This window comes from Branchiostoma lanceolatum, chromosome 7 (genome assembly GCF_035083965.1).
Source record: "Branchiostoma lanceolatum isolate klBraLanc5 chromosome 7, klBraLanc5.hap2, whole genome shotgun sequence".
NCBI lineage: Eukaryota > Metazoa > Chordata > Leptocardii > Amphioxiformes > Branchiostomatidae > Branchiostoma > Branchiostoma lanceolatum.
In genome coordinates this window covers 14611204-14627531 of record NC_089728.1, presented here as the reverse complement: position 1 = coordinate 14627531, position 16328 = coordinate 14611204, and the positions used below count along the sequence as shown (strand labels likewise).

General features: G+C 39.9%; 1 protein-coding gene and 1 non-coding gene across 8 annotated transcripts in view; one reads left to right on the top strand and one right to left on the bottom strand.

Annotated features, from left to right (window-relative positions):
* Window positions 1–16328, top strand: part of LOC136437819 (protein virilizer homolog) — a 99077-nt gene that overhangs the window by 19612 nt on the left and 63137 nt on the right. For all 7 annotated transcript variants that reach the window (XM_066432312.1, XM_066432315.1, XM_066432313.1 and 4 more), the window contains exons 19-24: window positions 29–112; window positions 12866–12940; window positions 13481–13624; window positions 14282–14497; window positions 15381–15466; window positions 16128–16274. In XM_066432312.1, the coding sequence (XP_066288409.1) occupies window positions 29–112; window positions 12866–12940; window positions 13481–13624; window positions 14282–14497; window positions 15381–15466; window positions 16128–16274 (752 nt within the window). The remainder of the gene's footprint in view (window positions 1–28; window positions 113–12865; window positions 12941–13480; window positions 13625–14281; window positions 14498–15380; window positions 15467–16127; window positions 16275–16328) is intronic.
* Window positions 3186–3259, bottom strand: Trnan-guu (transfer RNA asparagine (anticodon GUU)). The gene has a single exon. It is a non-coding gene; the product is annotated as a tRNA-Asn (tRNA).

Sequence of the window (16328 nt, the reverse complement as noted above, 5' to 3'; positions counted from 1 at the left end):
TGATATGAAGTGTGCTGTTGTCCTGTAGGTTGTATTACGCAGGGTGAGCTGGACAGTGCAGAACTCCTGAGCACACTCCACACCATGTTCTCTATGACATTCACTTCTCTAGGTCAGTCTAAACTCTTTCTTATGAAAAACATTATGATATATGTAACAGCCAAATTGGATCATATGTCTAGCAACAATGAAACCAAAAATGTTATATTTAGATTTTAGAAGAAACATTACTACAACAATGACAAAATTGACCACAATTGTGTAGGCCGCTTTAGCCAGCAATCTAGACTCTTACATATGTGCCATAGATTTCTAATGTTTGTTATTTTGTCATAATAGAAAAAATTATGGTAAATATGGTGAATAATAGTTAAAAGACATTAGCTTCAATCCTTTAAGACCTGTGCCCATCGCTACCTTGAAAAAGCAAGAACACTTGGCAGCTGTGAACCACTGATTGGTCACTGAATTGGATTGCTACAGTGATTTTCTGTCATAGCATTCATGATAGTGACTATTGTTCACAACAGCATGTTATAGAAAAAAAAAGTACATGTAGTTTTTTTACATGTATGACTGCCAAACTGTGTTCCGTTTACTCTGAAACAGTCATGGTGATTGTTTGTTATCTTCGCCGGGTACTTGTACTCGGGGAAGATTATGTTTTCGGTTGAAAAATCTGTTAGGTGGGTCTGTATGTATGTCAGGAGCATAACTCAAGAAACCTTTGATGAATCTTTATGATTTTCGGTAGGTGTGTAGTGGTTGTGCAAAGGAAGGTCAAGTTCGAAAATGGTTCACCTTGCGTTTTTTAACAGTACTGCAGCGGACTTTGAATTTTTTGTGTTTGTATATAGGCAAAAAAAGTGACGGAAACGTTGATGGATATTCATAATTTTTTGCAGGTGTGTAGATGTTGTAAAAACGGAGGTCAAGTTCAAAAATGGTTCCCCTGGCATTTTCCGTTGGTACTGCAGCGGGCTTTGTGTGGATCTGCATTTGTATGTCGCCAGCATAACTCGAGAAGCTGTTGATGGATCTGTATGATATTTAGTGGATGGGTAGAGTTTACAGAAATGAAGGTCAAGTTCGATAATGGGCCGTCTAGCGGGTACTTAAGGTACTGCAGCGGAGCTTCAAAATTTTGGGGCATATTTTCTGAAAGTGCTATGGTCATGATTTTTGTGTGGTAGATAGTTCATGCTATAGAAAGTAAGTTGCGAAAGTTTGGGCCCCCTAGCGTTTTTTTGGAACTGCAGTGGGTGTTTTTGTTTTGACCTTCGGACATGAATAACTTGAGAAGGGGTCGACAGATCGTCGTGACGTTTGGTATTCAGATAGCTCAGATGGTGCTTTACAAAACAAACGACTAATTATGCGAATCAGGAGATAATTGGCATAATTAGTAAGGAAAGTTTGATGTATTTCATATTGGGACCCTGAAACATGTGACGGTTTCCCAGAAAACAGGTCTTACAAACAGATGGCCTGGGAAAGTAGGTCAAATAAACAAATAGAGCACAGCACTGCTCTCCAAGCAGAGGTGTGGGTCCGGCTGTTTTTTCACATGTTTAGCTTAGGCATGTTTGTCCAAAGCACGTTGCCGACATAACAAAAAGGGGAAAAATAGAAAACCCGACATAACACCTAAAAACACGTCAAAAACACGGCTCTGCTTTTAATAAAGAGTACATTGCTTCAAAACTGCACAACTGGTAGGTACGGTAAAGTCACATTTACTATGTCTTTCAAAATGTGTATGACATGGAATAAAGATTTATTCTATTCTTATTCATATATGTTGACTGCACCATTTCATCGTCACATTCAACTTACGACACTGCAATTTCAAACCTTTGAGGGCCCATAATTTCAACATACTCATTTTTTTCATGGCCAGTTTTAATATATATCAGCACACAAGACATTGTACGCTAGTCCTGTACCACCAAATGATTTTTAACCCTACCCCCCCCCCAAAAAAAAACTTACAAACAGCACATGGTGTATGATCAAATTTTCAGGGGGTGATATCAAAGCATGTAAATATGAATCACTATCCATAATAAGCCTTGTTATGTTTGTATTTAAACTTCCGACGTACCCGTCTTCAACCTACCTGTTTTAAGGTAGTGTTTACCTGTGATTTTAAAGGCAACCTAAGCAATATTAGGGCGCTGAAAGTCATATATTCAAAATCAATTTTTTTCTAATTTCTATCCATAGTAAGTTTAGATAACACTATCCCATCGCATATCAACCATCTTGGAGCAAAACTGTGATGTCGTTGTGTGGTGGGAACTCATTGAAAATCTGAGCACTTGGAGGCCAGCCATCATTTCAAATCTTCCGAACATGCACGATTCTGACCGATAAGTCCCGAACGCTTCCGAAGAAATAATCACGTGGTCATGGCTCAATATGCTTGGGCATTGTGACGTCACGTGGCCGGAAGTTACCGAAAATTGTCGACAGAAAACGGTTATGGCATGGATTCTGGGCTGATTTTTGGGGGGACCCAATAAATAAAATACTCCTTTTGTGGCTTGCTTCTGTGCTATTTTTAAACGCCGAAAGTATGAAATACTGATGCAGATGTGCTAATATAGGGAAGTAAATGTAAATTTCAACCTCACCAAACAGAATTGCCTTCCCCAGAATATTTCAAGTTTTACCTGCTGAAATCGCTTAGGGCACCTTTAAGAACGCATTTATAGTTGATTAGGAACAATTATATTATCTTTGTATGTAACCGATAGATTGCCTAATGTCACTACTTTTCAAAAATAATGAAAAAGTACGCAATTCAGCCTATGGCTGCGAGGTACTTCATGTTTTCCGATCACAATGATCAAATAAAACCATTCATTCATTCAACACATTTTGGACCTCAAATTAGCAGGAGCCATTCCTTCTGACGTGAAGTCACAGCCAGTCTTTTAAGATATTGTTTTAAAGATGAATTTCATTTTTATGCTTCAACTTGTCGCCAATATGAATTCCTCACATTCCAGCATTTCCAAAATTGCAACCATACTAAATGTGTTCGCTATGTCTATGGCCGTTCTTTCAACAAGTGCATGCAAAAGCATCGTAGCAGTAGGACGAAATTAAAGAAATAAGATCACACCCCTCTCCAAAAAAAGAAATTCAGATTATTGGAAATGGAAGTAAAATGTATGCTACGTCCCTGGGTGGGCTTGAACCACCAACCTTTCGGTTAACAGCCGAACGCGCTAACCGATTGCGCCACAGAGACGTTGATGCTGTTATGATATATGAGTCCCTCTGTCGTGTCCTTGGGCCCAGTGACATTCGTCATACCAAGGAGGTTTTAATCAGGAAAAAACTTCCTTGGATGTACGCTATTTTTGCGACGCTATGACAGAACTGACTGAACGTTGACAAGGATTTCCGGCAAACTTTTTCTGTCACCAGACAGCTGAATTTGAACATTCAAAACTACTGTTCTAAACATGCCCCCATCTTTGTGGCCTAAACCCGTTACGCAACGAATGTTACAGGGGCCAAAAGGCGCAAGGGGTAGACGACCAAGTACATACAGTTCTTCTACTTGCCGATAGATGTCTCTTATTATCTTCGCCGAGGAACTCGTTATCTTCGCCGAGGAACTCGGAGTAGATCATGTTTTCGGTTGAACCGGCTGTTGTGTGGGTCTGTATGTATGTCAAGAGCATAACTCGGGAAACCTTTGATGGATCTTCATGATATTTGGTAGGTGTGTAGTGGTTGTGCAAAGGAAGGTCAAGTTCAAAAATCGTTCACCTGTCGTTTTCCAACAATACTTGTGTTTGTATGTAGGCAAAAAAAGTGACGGAAACGTTGATGGATCTCAATGATTTTTGGTAGTTTCGAAGAGATTGTGGGAACGGAGGTCAAGTTTGAAAATGATTTATTTGGCGCTTCCTACAGAACTGCAGCAGGCTTTGTGTGTGTGAGAGTTTGTATGTCGCCAGCATAACTCGAGGAGCTATTGGTGGTTGTGCATGCTATTTCGTGGATAGGTAGTGATGTCAAAGAGGAAGGTCAAGTTCGATAATGGGCCTCCTATCGGGTATTTGAGGTACTGCAGCGGAGCTTCAACGTTTTTAGGCCAAATTTTCTGGAGGCGTCAGGTTCATGATTTTTTGGTAGTATATAGCTTCTGGGACGGCAAGTGAGTGGTGGGAATTAAGGCCCCCTAGCTGCTCGTTTGGAACTGCAGTTGGCGTTTTTGTTAATACATTTGGAGACGAATAACTCCAGCAGGGATTGACGGATTATCATAATTTATGGCATGTGGATAGTTTCGGTGATGCTTTACATAACTGAATACTTGTCATGCAAATAAGACGATAATTTGCATAATAAATGAGGAAAGGTTATGAATTCGCCGAAAGCTTGTGGTCAAATTTCATACAAGTGCTATGGTAACGATTTTTAAGCGGTGTACAGCTCTTGGGGCAGGGAGTAAGTGATATAAGTTTAGACCCCCTAGAGGCTTGCTTAGAACTACAGTAGACCTTTTTTATGTTACCTTTTGAGGCGAATAACTCGGGTAGGGTTTGATGAATTTGCATTGTTTTGGACAGGTAGGTTATTGAGGTAATGATTAACAAATAAAGACGTATGAAATTGTAATCAGGGTCTAATTCAGTGGTGAAATAGGCTTGTTTATAATTACATTTTTTAAGTACCCTTTGTCGACCTATATCTAAGGACAACACCTGCTTGTCAGCAGGCCTGTGCAAATTAGATTGATGCTCTCTGATGACCTCAAAAACCACCGGCCAAACTACACTCCGGCTGGGACGGAGCTTATATCAACAAACACATGTGGGAAAGGTCTGGTCCTGTGTGGGACAAGTCAAAACGATGAATATAAGGAAACGTGCAAGCAGCAGGCACTACAGAAGGCATTATACTAAGCTTTATGTGGTTTGTAAAATGCAGTTGTATACCACACTGGATGTGGACCAGTCCTTCGTAGATGAGAGTAAGAAAAGGTTCTTGCGCAGATAGTGACATAAAAATCCTCAAAATCAGGATAATCTTTAAAACAGACCCATGCTACCCATCAGGACCTGACTGAACTCCCCTCCAGGGTGTTTCACATTTAAGACAGATACACGAAAAAACACACTGCACGAAATGGCCTCGTATCCCGGCGTATACGTACAGGGATTCCTCCGGAAATATTCCATATCCCGGTGCGGATTTAGCGTATCCATTATAACTTACGGATACGCTAAATCCGCACCGGGATATGGAATATTTCCGGAGGAATCCCTGTACGTATACGCCGGGATACGAGGCCATTTCGTGCAGTGACAGTAACATTTCTTTTTGGGTAGAATACACTTTTCAAGGACTTAGCGGAGATAGAGGAAACATATCGAGAGAGATAATCTTTACAAGAGGAAAACTTATACGGTATGAAAGAGAAAACCGACATAGAACTTCACCCGTGAGGGGGGACTACATTGTCCCGCAGCCCATACCCGGGAGTGACCCGGCCCCCTGAAGAACTATATCAAAACAAAAGAAACTATATCAGAGTGGACAGTACTTAGAAAAGGAAAGATAATCTCAGACAACAGTAACAGGTCTCACAAATCTAACACCCTCCAAAAAAAAGTGAAACAGTAGGCTTTAGAGAGATATTGTCAATAGCAGTAGGTGCAAGAGTCGTGGTCACTGCCAATGTTAACATATAAGACGGAATTGTTAAGGGCGCATTCGTAGGCATTGACAGCACATGCCGCATGATGTCCACACCTTCCTCGTAAAATTCGACAGTGAAAGCAAATACAAGAAATATTTACCCAAATAAGGTACCCATCAAAAGGCAATGTTCAATAAGTTCTCAGTTACGGCAAGCGGACGATCCAAGCACGACGAGAAAAGTATCCTCAATCTTTAGCATGGGGCTGTACCTAAAGTTTAAGGTAGATCACTGGACAAAACTGTTGTCCCCGGAAGTTTGAGCGCAAACGGGTCGTTTTTTCTCAGGTCAGTTATATGTTGCCTTACGTCATGTTGAGTTTGAACGGATTGTATCTATTGGGATTTGCATCGTATACAATTAGTGAATTACAATACTGTAAACCAAAATATATGTTCTTAAAGAAATGGAACTCCTAAAACAGCTGCCTGTGTCAAAGGTTACACAACAACCTAACACAGAAGACCGTGATACTTGCATTAAATGTCAAGTTCCTGAATATACTCCTACGCGGAACATCTAAAAAATATGAGAGCTGACAGATCAACACAACCAATCGATGTCTTCTGTTTCGTGGAAACCTTCCTGAATGGCCGACAACAGACTAAAAATTTTCTGCCACAAGCAACGGCATTCAGAGCAGACAGAAATGGAACAGGAGGAGGGGTGATGACTGTTGCTACACAAGACGTCAATAGTACACAGCCGATATATTTCAGCCGATGGAGTGAAGTGCATAGCTACCACAGTCACCAAACTATCGACCACAGTTGAAACAAATCAAAGGAGCGAGTAGAAACAGAAGTGATCCCAACCGAGATTCGAACTCACGCCGAAACCGGAGGCCAGATCACAGGCACTAGGCTTAAGGTCGCAACCAGTTAGACTGGTCAGTTGGAGGCGTTTGAACCCCCACTGTTACACTACTCCCCCTTTTCTTGACTGAGCTTGAGGTGTGTTGACAATTATTATCACAAGTAACACGTGTATCAACTAAAATACTTTTCAGAACTAACGTTCGATAAATGTGGTAAATAGCTAGAGCTCTTTCAAGTAGATTTATCAACACCAGATAAAAAGGCGATGTTACCTAAACTTCTCCATGATACAGATGCAGAATCCCCCCAATATTCATAGTCATCAATGTTTGTAAATGTCTTTGAATATTCATCAATGTTCATGTAAATTTTCATTAATATCTGTGAATATTAATCTATGTTGAAACGTATATTTATAAAACATAACATCCTTGTAGATTTATTAACACCAGATAAAAAGGCGATATTACCTAAACTTCTCCATAATACCAAGGTAATACCTTGATAAAACAGATGCAGAATAGAAGGGTATTTTCCTAGTCATCAATGTTTGTAAATGTCTATGAATATTTATCAATGTTTATGTAAATTTTCATTTATATCTATATACAATATATAATAATATTGAAACGCATACTTATAGTATTCATAAATTCATAAATTCGTAAATTCATAAATTCATTAATTCATTGATTCATCAATTCATTAATTCATTAATTCAATTTATAAATTTATAATTTATATGAACAGTCCCGCGAGTCAATAGTTAACGAATTTCTGAATTTCTGAATTCATGAATTTATGAATATCATGAATATCATGCCACATTGCCATGAATTATGATATTATGATATAATGATATTATCTCGACGATATTATGATATTATGGTATTATGATATTATGATATTATGATATTATGATATTATGATATCATGATATTATGGTATTATGATATCATGATATTGTGAAATTGTGATATTATGATGTGTTGCCAATTATTATCACAAGTCTGTCGCCAGCATAACTCAAGAAGCTGTCGATGGATCTGTATGATATCTAGTGGATGGGTAGGGTTTACAGAAAGGAAGGTCAAGTTCGATAATGGGCCTTCTAGAGCTTCAAAATTTGGAGGCATATTTTCTAAAAGTGCTATGGTAGATAGTTCATGCTTGGTATTTACAGAGCTCAGATGGTGCTTTATTCTGAGTTCCATGACCTTCGCCAAATGACTGCATGACTGATGTATTTAGGAGTTTCTCATCAATCATAAATTGATCGATAACAGAAGTTGTCCAAAGTTTATGATATTCCGGATATTCCAGATATTCCGGATATTCCGGATATTCCGGATATTCCGGATATTCCGGAAATTCCGGATATTCCGGATATTCCGGATATTCCGGATATTCCAGATATTCCGGATATTCCGGAAATTCCGGATATTCAATATATAGAGCTTCAAAATTTGGAGGCATATTTTCTAAAAGTGCTATGGTAGATAGTTCATGCCACAAATTTGGGCCCCCTAGCGGCTTGTGGGTGTTTTGTTTTGACATTCGGACATGAATAACTTGAGAAGGGGTCGACAGATCGTCGTGATATTTGGTATTTACAGAGCTCAGATGGTGCTTTATTCTGAGTTCCACGACCTTCGCCAAATGATTTGACCTGTACCGTAAAATCCCTATTAACGTCCGCACTTTTTAAACTTTTCAAGTCGCAAGCAGGTGCTCTAGGCCGACGCCAAAGTTGGGGTGCGTACGTTAGGAGGGGTTCTTCCTCGGAAAAATTAGCATATCAGCATGAGAGTAGGGTGCACCTTCATGCAAATGAAGTGTGGAATGCTACCACACAATCGATCAGTGATAAAGATTAAATAATACATAAGTTTAAATTGTTTGTCATTTTCTACCCAGAAACATTTTCTCAGTAACCCTTTCAGTCAGTAAACATCATCGGAAGGATGATCATGTCAACCTCTAACCATCCACCAAAATGCTGGAGAGGGGGTGCGTACGTTAGGAGGGTTTTTCCCCTGAATGCTTCAACACACTGAATCAGGCCCGCAATCGTCCCCAAATCGGGGGTGCGTACGTTAGGAGGGGTGCGTACGTAAATAGGAATTTTACGGTATGACCTGTATTTAGGAGTTTCTCATCAATCATAAATTGATCGATAACAGAAGTTGTCCAAAGTTTATGATGGATATTCCGGATATTCCGGAAATTCCGGATATTTCGGATATTCCGGATATTCCGGATATTTCGGATATTCCGGATATTCCGGATATTCCGGATTTTCCGGATATTCCGGAAATTCCGGATATTCCGGATATTCCGGATATTCCGGATATTCCGGATTTTCCGGATATTCCGGAAATTCCGGATATTCCGGATATTCCGGAAATTCCGGATATTCCGGATATTCCGGATATTCCGGAAATTCCGGAAATTCCGGAAATTCCGGATATTCCGGATATTCAATATATAGAGCTTCAAAATTTGGAGGCATATTTTCTAAAAGTGCTATGGTAGATAGTTCATGCCACAAATTTGGGCCCCCTAGCGGCTTGTGGGTGTTTTTGTTTTGACATTCGGACATGAATAACTTGAGAAGGGGTCGTCGTGATATTTGGTATTTACAGAGCTCAGATGGTGCTTTATTCTGAGTTCCACGACCTTCGCCAAATGATTTGACCTGTATGACCTGTATTTAGGAGTTTCTCATCAATCATAAATTGATCGATAACAGAAGTTATCCAAAGTTTATGATGGATATTCCGGATATTCCGGATATTCTGGAAATTCCGGATATTTCGGATATTCCGGATATTCCGGATATTTCGGATATTCCGGATTTTCCGGATTTTCCGGATATTCCGGAAATTCCGGATAATCCGGATATCCCGGAAATTCCGGATATTCCGGATATTCCGGAAATTCCGGATATCCCGGATATTCCGGATATTCCGGAAATTCCGGATATTCCGGATATTCCGGATATTCCGGATATTCAATATATAGAGCTTCAAAATTTGGAGGCATATTTTCTAAAAGTGCTATGGTAGATAGTTCATGCCACAAATTTGGGCCCCCTAGCGGCTTGTGGGTGTTTTTGTTTTGACATTCGGACATGAATAACTTGAGAAGGGGTCGACAGATCGTCGTGATATTTGGTGTTTACAGAGCTCAGATGGTGCTTTATTCTGAGTTCTACGACCTTCGCCAAATGATTTGACCTGTATGACCTGTATTTAGGAGTTTCTCATCAATCATAAATTGATCGATAACAGAAGTTGTCCAAAGTTTATGATGGATATTCCGGATATTCAGGATATTCCGGAAATTCCGGATATTTCGGATATTCAGGATATTCCGGATATTTCAGATATTCCGGATATTCCGGAAATTCCGGATATTCCGGATATTCCGGAAATTCCGGATATTCCGGATATTCCGGATATTCCGGATATTCCGGAAATTCCGGATATTCCGGATATTCCGGAAATTCCGGATATTCCGGATATTCCGGATATTCAATATATAGAGCTTCAAAATTTGGAGGCATATTTTCTAAAAGTGCTATGGTAGATAGTTCTTGCCACAAATTTGGGCCCCCTAGCGGCTTGTGGGTGTTTTTGTTTTGACATTCGGACATGAATAACTTGAGAAGGGGTCGACAGATCGTCGTGATATTTGGTGTTTACAGAGCTCAGATGGTGCTTTATTCTGAGTTCTACGACCTTCGCCAAATGATTTGACCTGTATGACCTGTATTTAGGAGTTTCTCATCAATCATAAATTGATCGATAACAGAAGTTGTCCAAAGTTTATGATGGATATTCCGGATATTCCGGAAATTTCGGATATTTCGGATATTCCGGATATTCCGGATATTTCGGATATTCCGGATATTCCGGAAATTCCGGATATTCCGGATATTCCGGATATTCCGGAAATTCCGGATATTCCGGATATTCCGGATATTCCGGATATTCCGGATATTCCGGAAATTCCGGATATTCCGGATATTCCGGAAATTCCGGATATTCCGGATATTCCGGATATTCCGGATATTTCGGATATAGAGCTTCAAAATTTGGAGGCATATTTTCTAAAAGTGCTATGGTAGATAGTTCATGCCACAAATTTGGGCCCCCTAGCGGCTTGTGGGTGTTTTTGTTTTGACATTCGGACATGAATAACTTGAGAAGGGGTTGACAGATCGTCGTGATATTTGGTATTTACAGAGCTCAGATGGTGCTTTATTCTGAGTTCCACGACCTTCGCCAAATGATTTGACCTGTATGACTGATGTATTTAGGAGTTTCTCATCAATCATAAATTGATCGATAACAGAAGTTGTCCAAAGTTTATGACGGATATTCCGGATAGTCCGGAATATCCGGAATTTCCGGAATATCCGGAATATCCGGAATATCCATCATAAACATTGGACAACTTCTGTTATTGATCAATTTATGATTGATGAGAAACTCCTAAATACAGGTCAAATCATTTGGCGAAGGTCGTGGAACTCAGAATAAATTCCGGATATTCCGGATATTTCGGATATTCCGAAAAAACTTCCAAGTCTTCCAAATCTTTCGGAAATTCCAAATCTTCCAATTCTGAATTAATGTACAGAACTGAATGTTCAGAAAATTGATGAATGTTCATAAAATACGTGAACGTTCATGAACATTTAAATATGTTATCAATTCACCAATGTTTTATAGATATGCGTCTCATTAATATTCATAGATATTAATGAAAATTTACATAAACATTGAGACGTTTAAAAATATTGATGATTATGAATATTGGTTGTGGATTCTGCCTCTGTATTATGGAGTAATATCGCCTTTTATCTGGTGTTGAGAAATCTACTTGAGCCCTAGCTATTTACCATATTTATCGAACGTTAGTGTTCTGAAAAGTATTTTAGTTGATTCACGTGTTACTTGTGATAACACGTGTGAATGAGCTCCAGAACACACCTCAAGCTCATTCAATTTATCACTAGTTGACATCTATTAATATTTCTCTCATCTTCAGTTACATATGTCACATGTTTGAGAGTTCTATTATGGAATTTGGCGGATGTATAAACTTTCCTCATTAATTATGCAAACAAGATACTGATTTGCATAATAAGTATCTAATCATGTACATCATCACTCAAGCTAGCTACTTGCCAAAAATCATGACCATCCATCAGGCCCTTCTTGAGTTATTCTATTTCAAAGTCTGAAGCAAAACCTGTTCCTGCAGTTCCAAAAAAGCCGCTAGGGGTCCAAAACCTACACCACTTACTCTCCGTCCAAAGAGCTATCTACCACTCAAAAATCAGGACCATGGCGTAGCATGTCCAGAACACGAGATATCAAAACAGGAAGTTCCGCTGCTGTACCGTAACAAGCCGCTAGGGGACCCAAAATCTAATCATTTCCATGTCTCATCAAGACCTACCCACCTATCAAATATCAAGAAAATCCATCCAAGTCTTCTCGAGTTATGCTGTACGTTACAAACACACAAACAAATACACACACAAACGCTACTCACTGCATAACCTTCTCGGCGAAGGTAATGAAAGGAAAGTTTGTTAACCCACTGCATTTCATAATCGGACATGGGACTGTCAGGTCATGTAACCAGATGGCCTTGCATAAACGTACATGTAGGTCAAATAAATAAACTATCCTCCAAGCAGAGGTCCTGCTGGTTTTTAACGCGTTCAGTTTAGGCATTTTTGTTCACCACGATTGGCGACATAAATGAAAAGGGGACAAAATAGAAAGCCTGACAAAAACACCTAAAAACACGACAAAAACCAGCCAGACCCACTCCTCTGCTTGGAGAGTACACTGTACTAAAACTGCACCACTGCTAGGTGCCGAAAAGTCACATGTACATGTACATGTACTATGTCTTTCAAAATGTGTATGATATGGAATAAAGATTTATTCTATTCATATATATTGACTGTGCCATTTCATCATCACTTTCAACTTACAAGACTGCAATATTGAACCTTTGTGGCCCATATAATATCAACATACTCATATTTTTTCATGATCAGTTATAACATATACATTTGTACCAGCACACTGTACACATATACTAGTCCAAATGATTTTTAACCCCATCTAGACTGGACTCATTCGCCCAATCATAACGTCCAAATGGTATGGTGCATGATCAAATTTGCAGGGGGTGATAAGCACGTAAATGTCAATCACTCTCCATAATAAGCCTTGATTATTTGGCGAAGATAATGTGTTCGGGGAACTCTAGTTTATTGTTTGTTTTCCAACAGGTCGAGCCTCATTTGTTCATGTGTTGGGACTGGAAACAAACCTGACATGTCTGCTGGCATTTGTGGAGTCAACTGGTAAGGTCACAACAGACAGGCACAACATATGAAATAGCCTTGGGCATGACACACCAGCTTTGTGTATGATGATATTACATTAAAAGAGAATGTCACACCAAATGTCTTCATATATAATGATAATGACGCTCTTCAATAGTTTTTTTGGGACTGGAGACCTGGCGCTTCCCCGTCTTGTATTCAGCTAACGAATTGACAAGACAGTTACTGAAATGTCGGCTGTTGCAACTTCTTGATGGTTGTAAAAAAATAACTTTCTTATTCAGTCATTTGCCAACTTGATGACATTATTCACGAGTAACATGTGTTGACATCTACTAACATAATTCCACCAGGGTACATAATTCTGCCATCCTGAAAAGATACGTCCAAACAGATCTCCAACCCAATGTCCCCTGTACAATGCACTCCTGTATATCTAAACTGTCCATACCTGTTGGTTGCTGCACTAGAGATCTCTCAAACCCACTGTTTTTCAAAGTGGCGGATTTATGTAACCCGGCAGATTAATCTTAATGGAGGTTACCCTTTTCCTCCTAGGAGATGAAGACACAGACAACAATCTGCGTAAGTCGGTGTGTTTTAAGTACGCCTGTGTGCTCCTACTGCTGACTGTGCAGGGTTCAGACAACGTGGACATGCTGGAGAAATATGCACAGAGACTACTGACTGTCTGCGAGCAAGGTAGGAGACACCTCAGAAATGGTTGAAATACATGACACTTTTTTAAAGCTATGGTTGCATCTTGGGCACTGCTAGCTACTTGCGTTTCCCACTATGTTGTGAAGTTCTTGTGAGATACTATAACTTACAGTATAAGTCTTTAAATGTTTGCGATAGTTTTATTTCCGTGGTTTTAGTGTGACTTCTTCACCACAAATGACACAACGAATGTTCATTTTCAATGTATGACTAATGCATTACATGTACAGAATTGTTTCAATTGCAAACTCAAAACACCACGAAAATGCCCTTTTCCCTCCTTTTGAGAAATCAAGTCCCTGCAAAAGTAACTGAATTTACAGTCGTCTGTTTGCTTCTGACTTGTCAAAAGAAATCTCTTCATGAAGATAAGATTGTTGAGAGCAAGAGAGTTTAAAGTAGTTGTGACTCTCATGGGAGAACGAAAAGGGAAAATTGCTTTAAAAGGACATTAAAATGTTTCCCTACATTGTAAAAGGGAAACGATGTGAAAAATCCAGTGGATGCCAGGAATATTACAATTGAAAGATCCCAACACCAATGGTTTACTGATAAAGAAAACTGTAGACAACCATAGTAAAAGAAACTGATGTGTTCTTCTATTAAGAATGCTTAATCCATTTTCCTACCTCTTTGCAGCTCCTGATGCAAACCCCAAACTGATAGACATCAGGAAGTGGCTGCAGCCTGTGAAGGGTCTGACCTTTGACCTGTCGTCCATCTGTGGTCTTGTGGAGCTGGTCAAGGTGGGGTCGGATGAGCTGGACTTGAACCGGCTGAACGTCGTGGGACCATCTGTGACCACCTCACTCCGGATCCTCAAACATCTCTGCTGTCCACCTGCTAATGCACACTGTACGGACCTTAGTGTACTTTTCATATTTCTTTGTCTGCCGAAATTTAAACTTTAAAGGCAGTCTGTAGACAGTATCTCATTGAACAGACTGCAGTAATCCTTGCAAGAGCTAGGTGGCACTGCAGGGTGATTCACTTGGATGGGACCACTTTGTGTACATATTTGTGTTCATATTTGTTTGTCTGAAATTAAAGGAAACTTGTACACAGTATCTCAATGAACAGACTGCAGTAATCCCTGCTAGAGCTAGGTGGCACTGAAGGGTGATTCTCTTGGATGGGACCACTTTGTGTACATATTTGTGTTCATATTTGTTTGTCTGAAATTAAAGGAAATTTGTAGACAGTATCTCAATGAACAGACTGCAGTAATCCCTGCTAGAGCTAGGTGGCACTGAAGGGTGATTCTCTTGGATGGGACCACTTTGTGTACATATTTGTGTTCATATTTGTTTGTCTGAAATTAAAGGAAATTTGTAGACAGTATCTCAATGAACAGACTGCAGTAATCCCTGCTAGAGCTAGGTGGCACTGAAGGGTGATTCTCTTGGATGGGACCACTTTGTGTACATATTTGTGTTCATATTTGTTTGTCTGAAATTAAAGGAAATTTGTAGACAGTGTCTCAATGAACAGACTGCAGTAATCCCTGCTAGAGCTAGGTGGCACTGAAGGGTGATTGTCTTGGATGGGACCACTTTAGGTGGTCATGGAAAAGTATCTGTGACAGCATCAATGGAGAGAAACATCTTGCATTTGCTTGAAAATGTTTGCTTTTGAGTTTCTACATGTTTCACCATGGTTTTTAACTTGTGGAAAGTCTTTGGATGATAGCAAACTTGGTTGGTTATCATGAGAGTGAAACTTGTTTATTTCTTTTTAGGTGGGCAGAAGGACCTGAAGTGGAATCTGTCTGTCATCCAACTGTTCTCTGCCAATGCAATGGAGATCTTCATCATCATGCTACAGGTAAACCCCATGTAGGCCCTTTTACAGCCTACAAACTCTAGAATTATAAGTTGTCATTTTATATCTTCCTTTGTCATTCTGTGATTGTATTTAACTTCTGATATGATTTGAGAAACTCTTCTGAGAAGGGTTGCCATCCTTGAGATGGGGCATTAGGCCATTCTCCACTGTAAAGTTTAGAGCTAGAATTTCCCAGCAACATTGAGCCTGTGTAAAATGTGCATAGAGTCTTCCATGTCAGTACTAGGTGGAAGATTACAAATGTAACTTTATGCTAAGCTGGATGAAGATACATGTCGACATGAAAGTGATAGAGAAAGTGAAATTGACATCAATCCACTGTAGCTCACTGAAGAGCTATTCTTCCACTGGTCGTAACAGAGAAGACAGACGCCATGTACAGTATTTTACAGGTTCATTGTTCAAATTCCCCTAGCTCTTTTTGACACGCACAATGTACAGTGGACCACGGCTTAACAGTCCCGTCCCAAGGACTGCAACCCTTTCAGGTAGTGTGCTTGTCAGGTGGGCGACACAGCCAGAATTAAACTCACAGCTTCTAGTTTCAAAGGTCGGGTCGCTAACCATTGACTATGCATGCTACCCACATGTATATTTCTGCATGCAAGCTGAAAAGATTTAATTTCTTTCCCAACTGTAGAAGCTGGGAACAGCCCTCTTGCACCCCTGGCGCCGAGGTCATCCACATCCTGGCACTCAGGCTGCCATGGTGATTGCCATGGTAACATCAGCCCTAGCTGTTGTCAAGACGATGCTTGCAGAGCTGCTCGGTAGTGGTTCTGTCCAGGTGAGGCAAAACCTTTCCGCCGTTTCTGCTCAGAGTTTTTAAAAGAATTGAAGA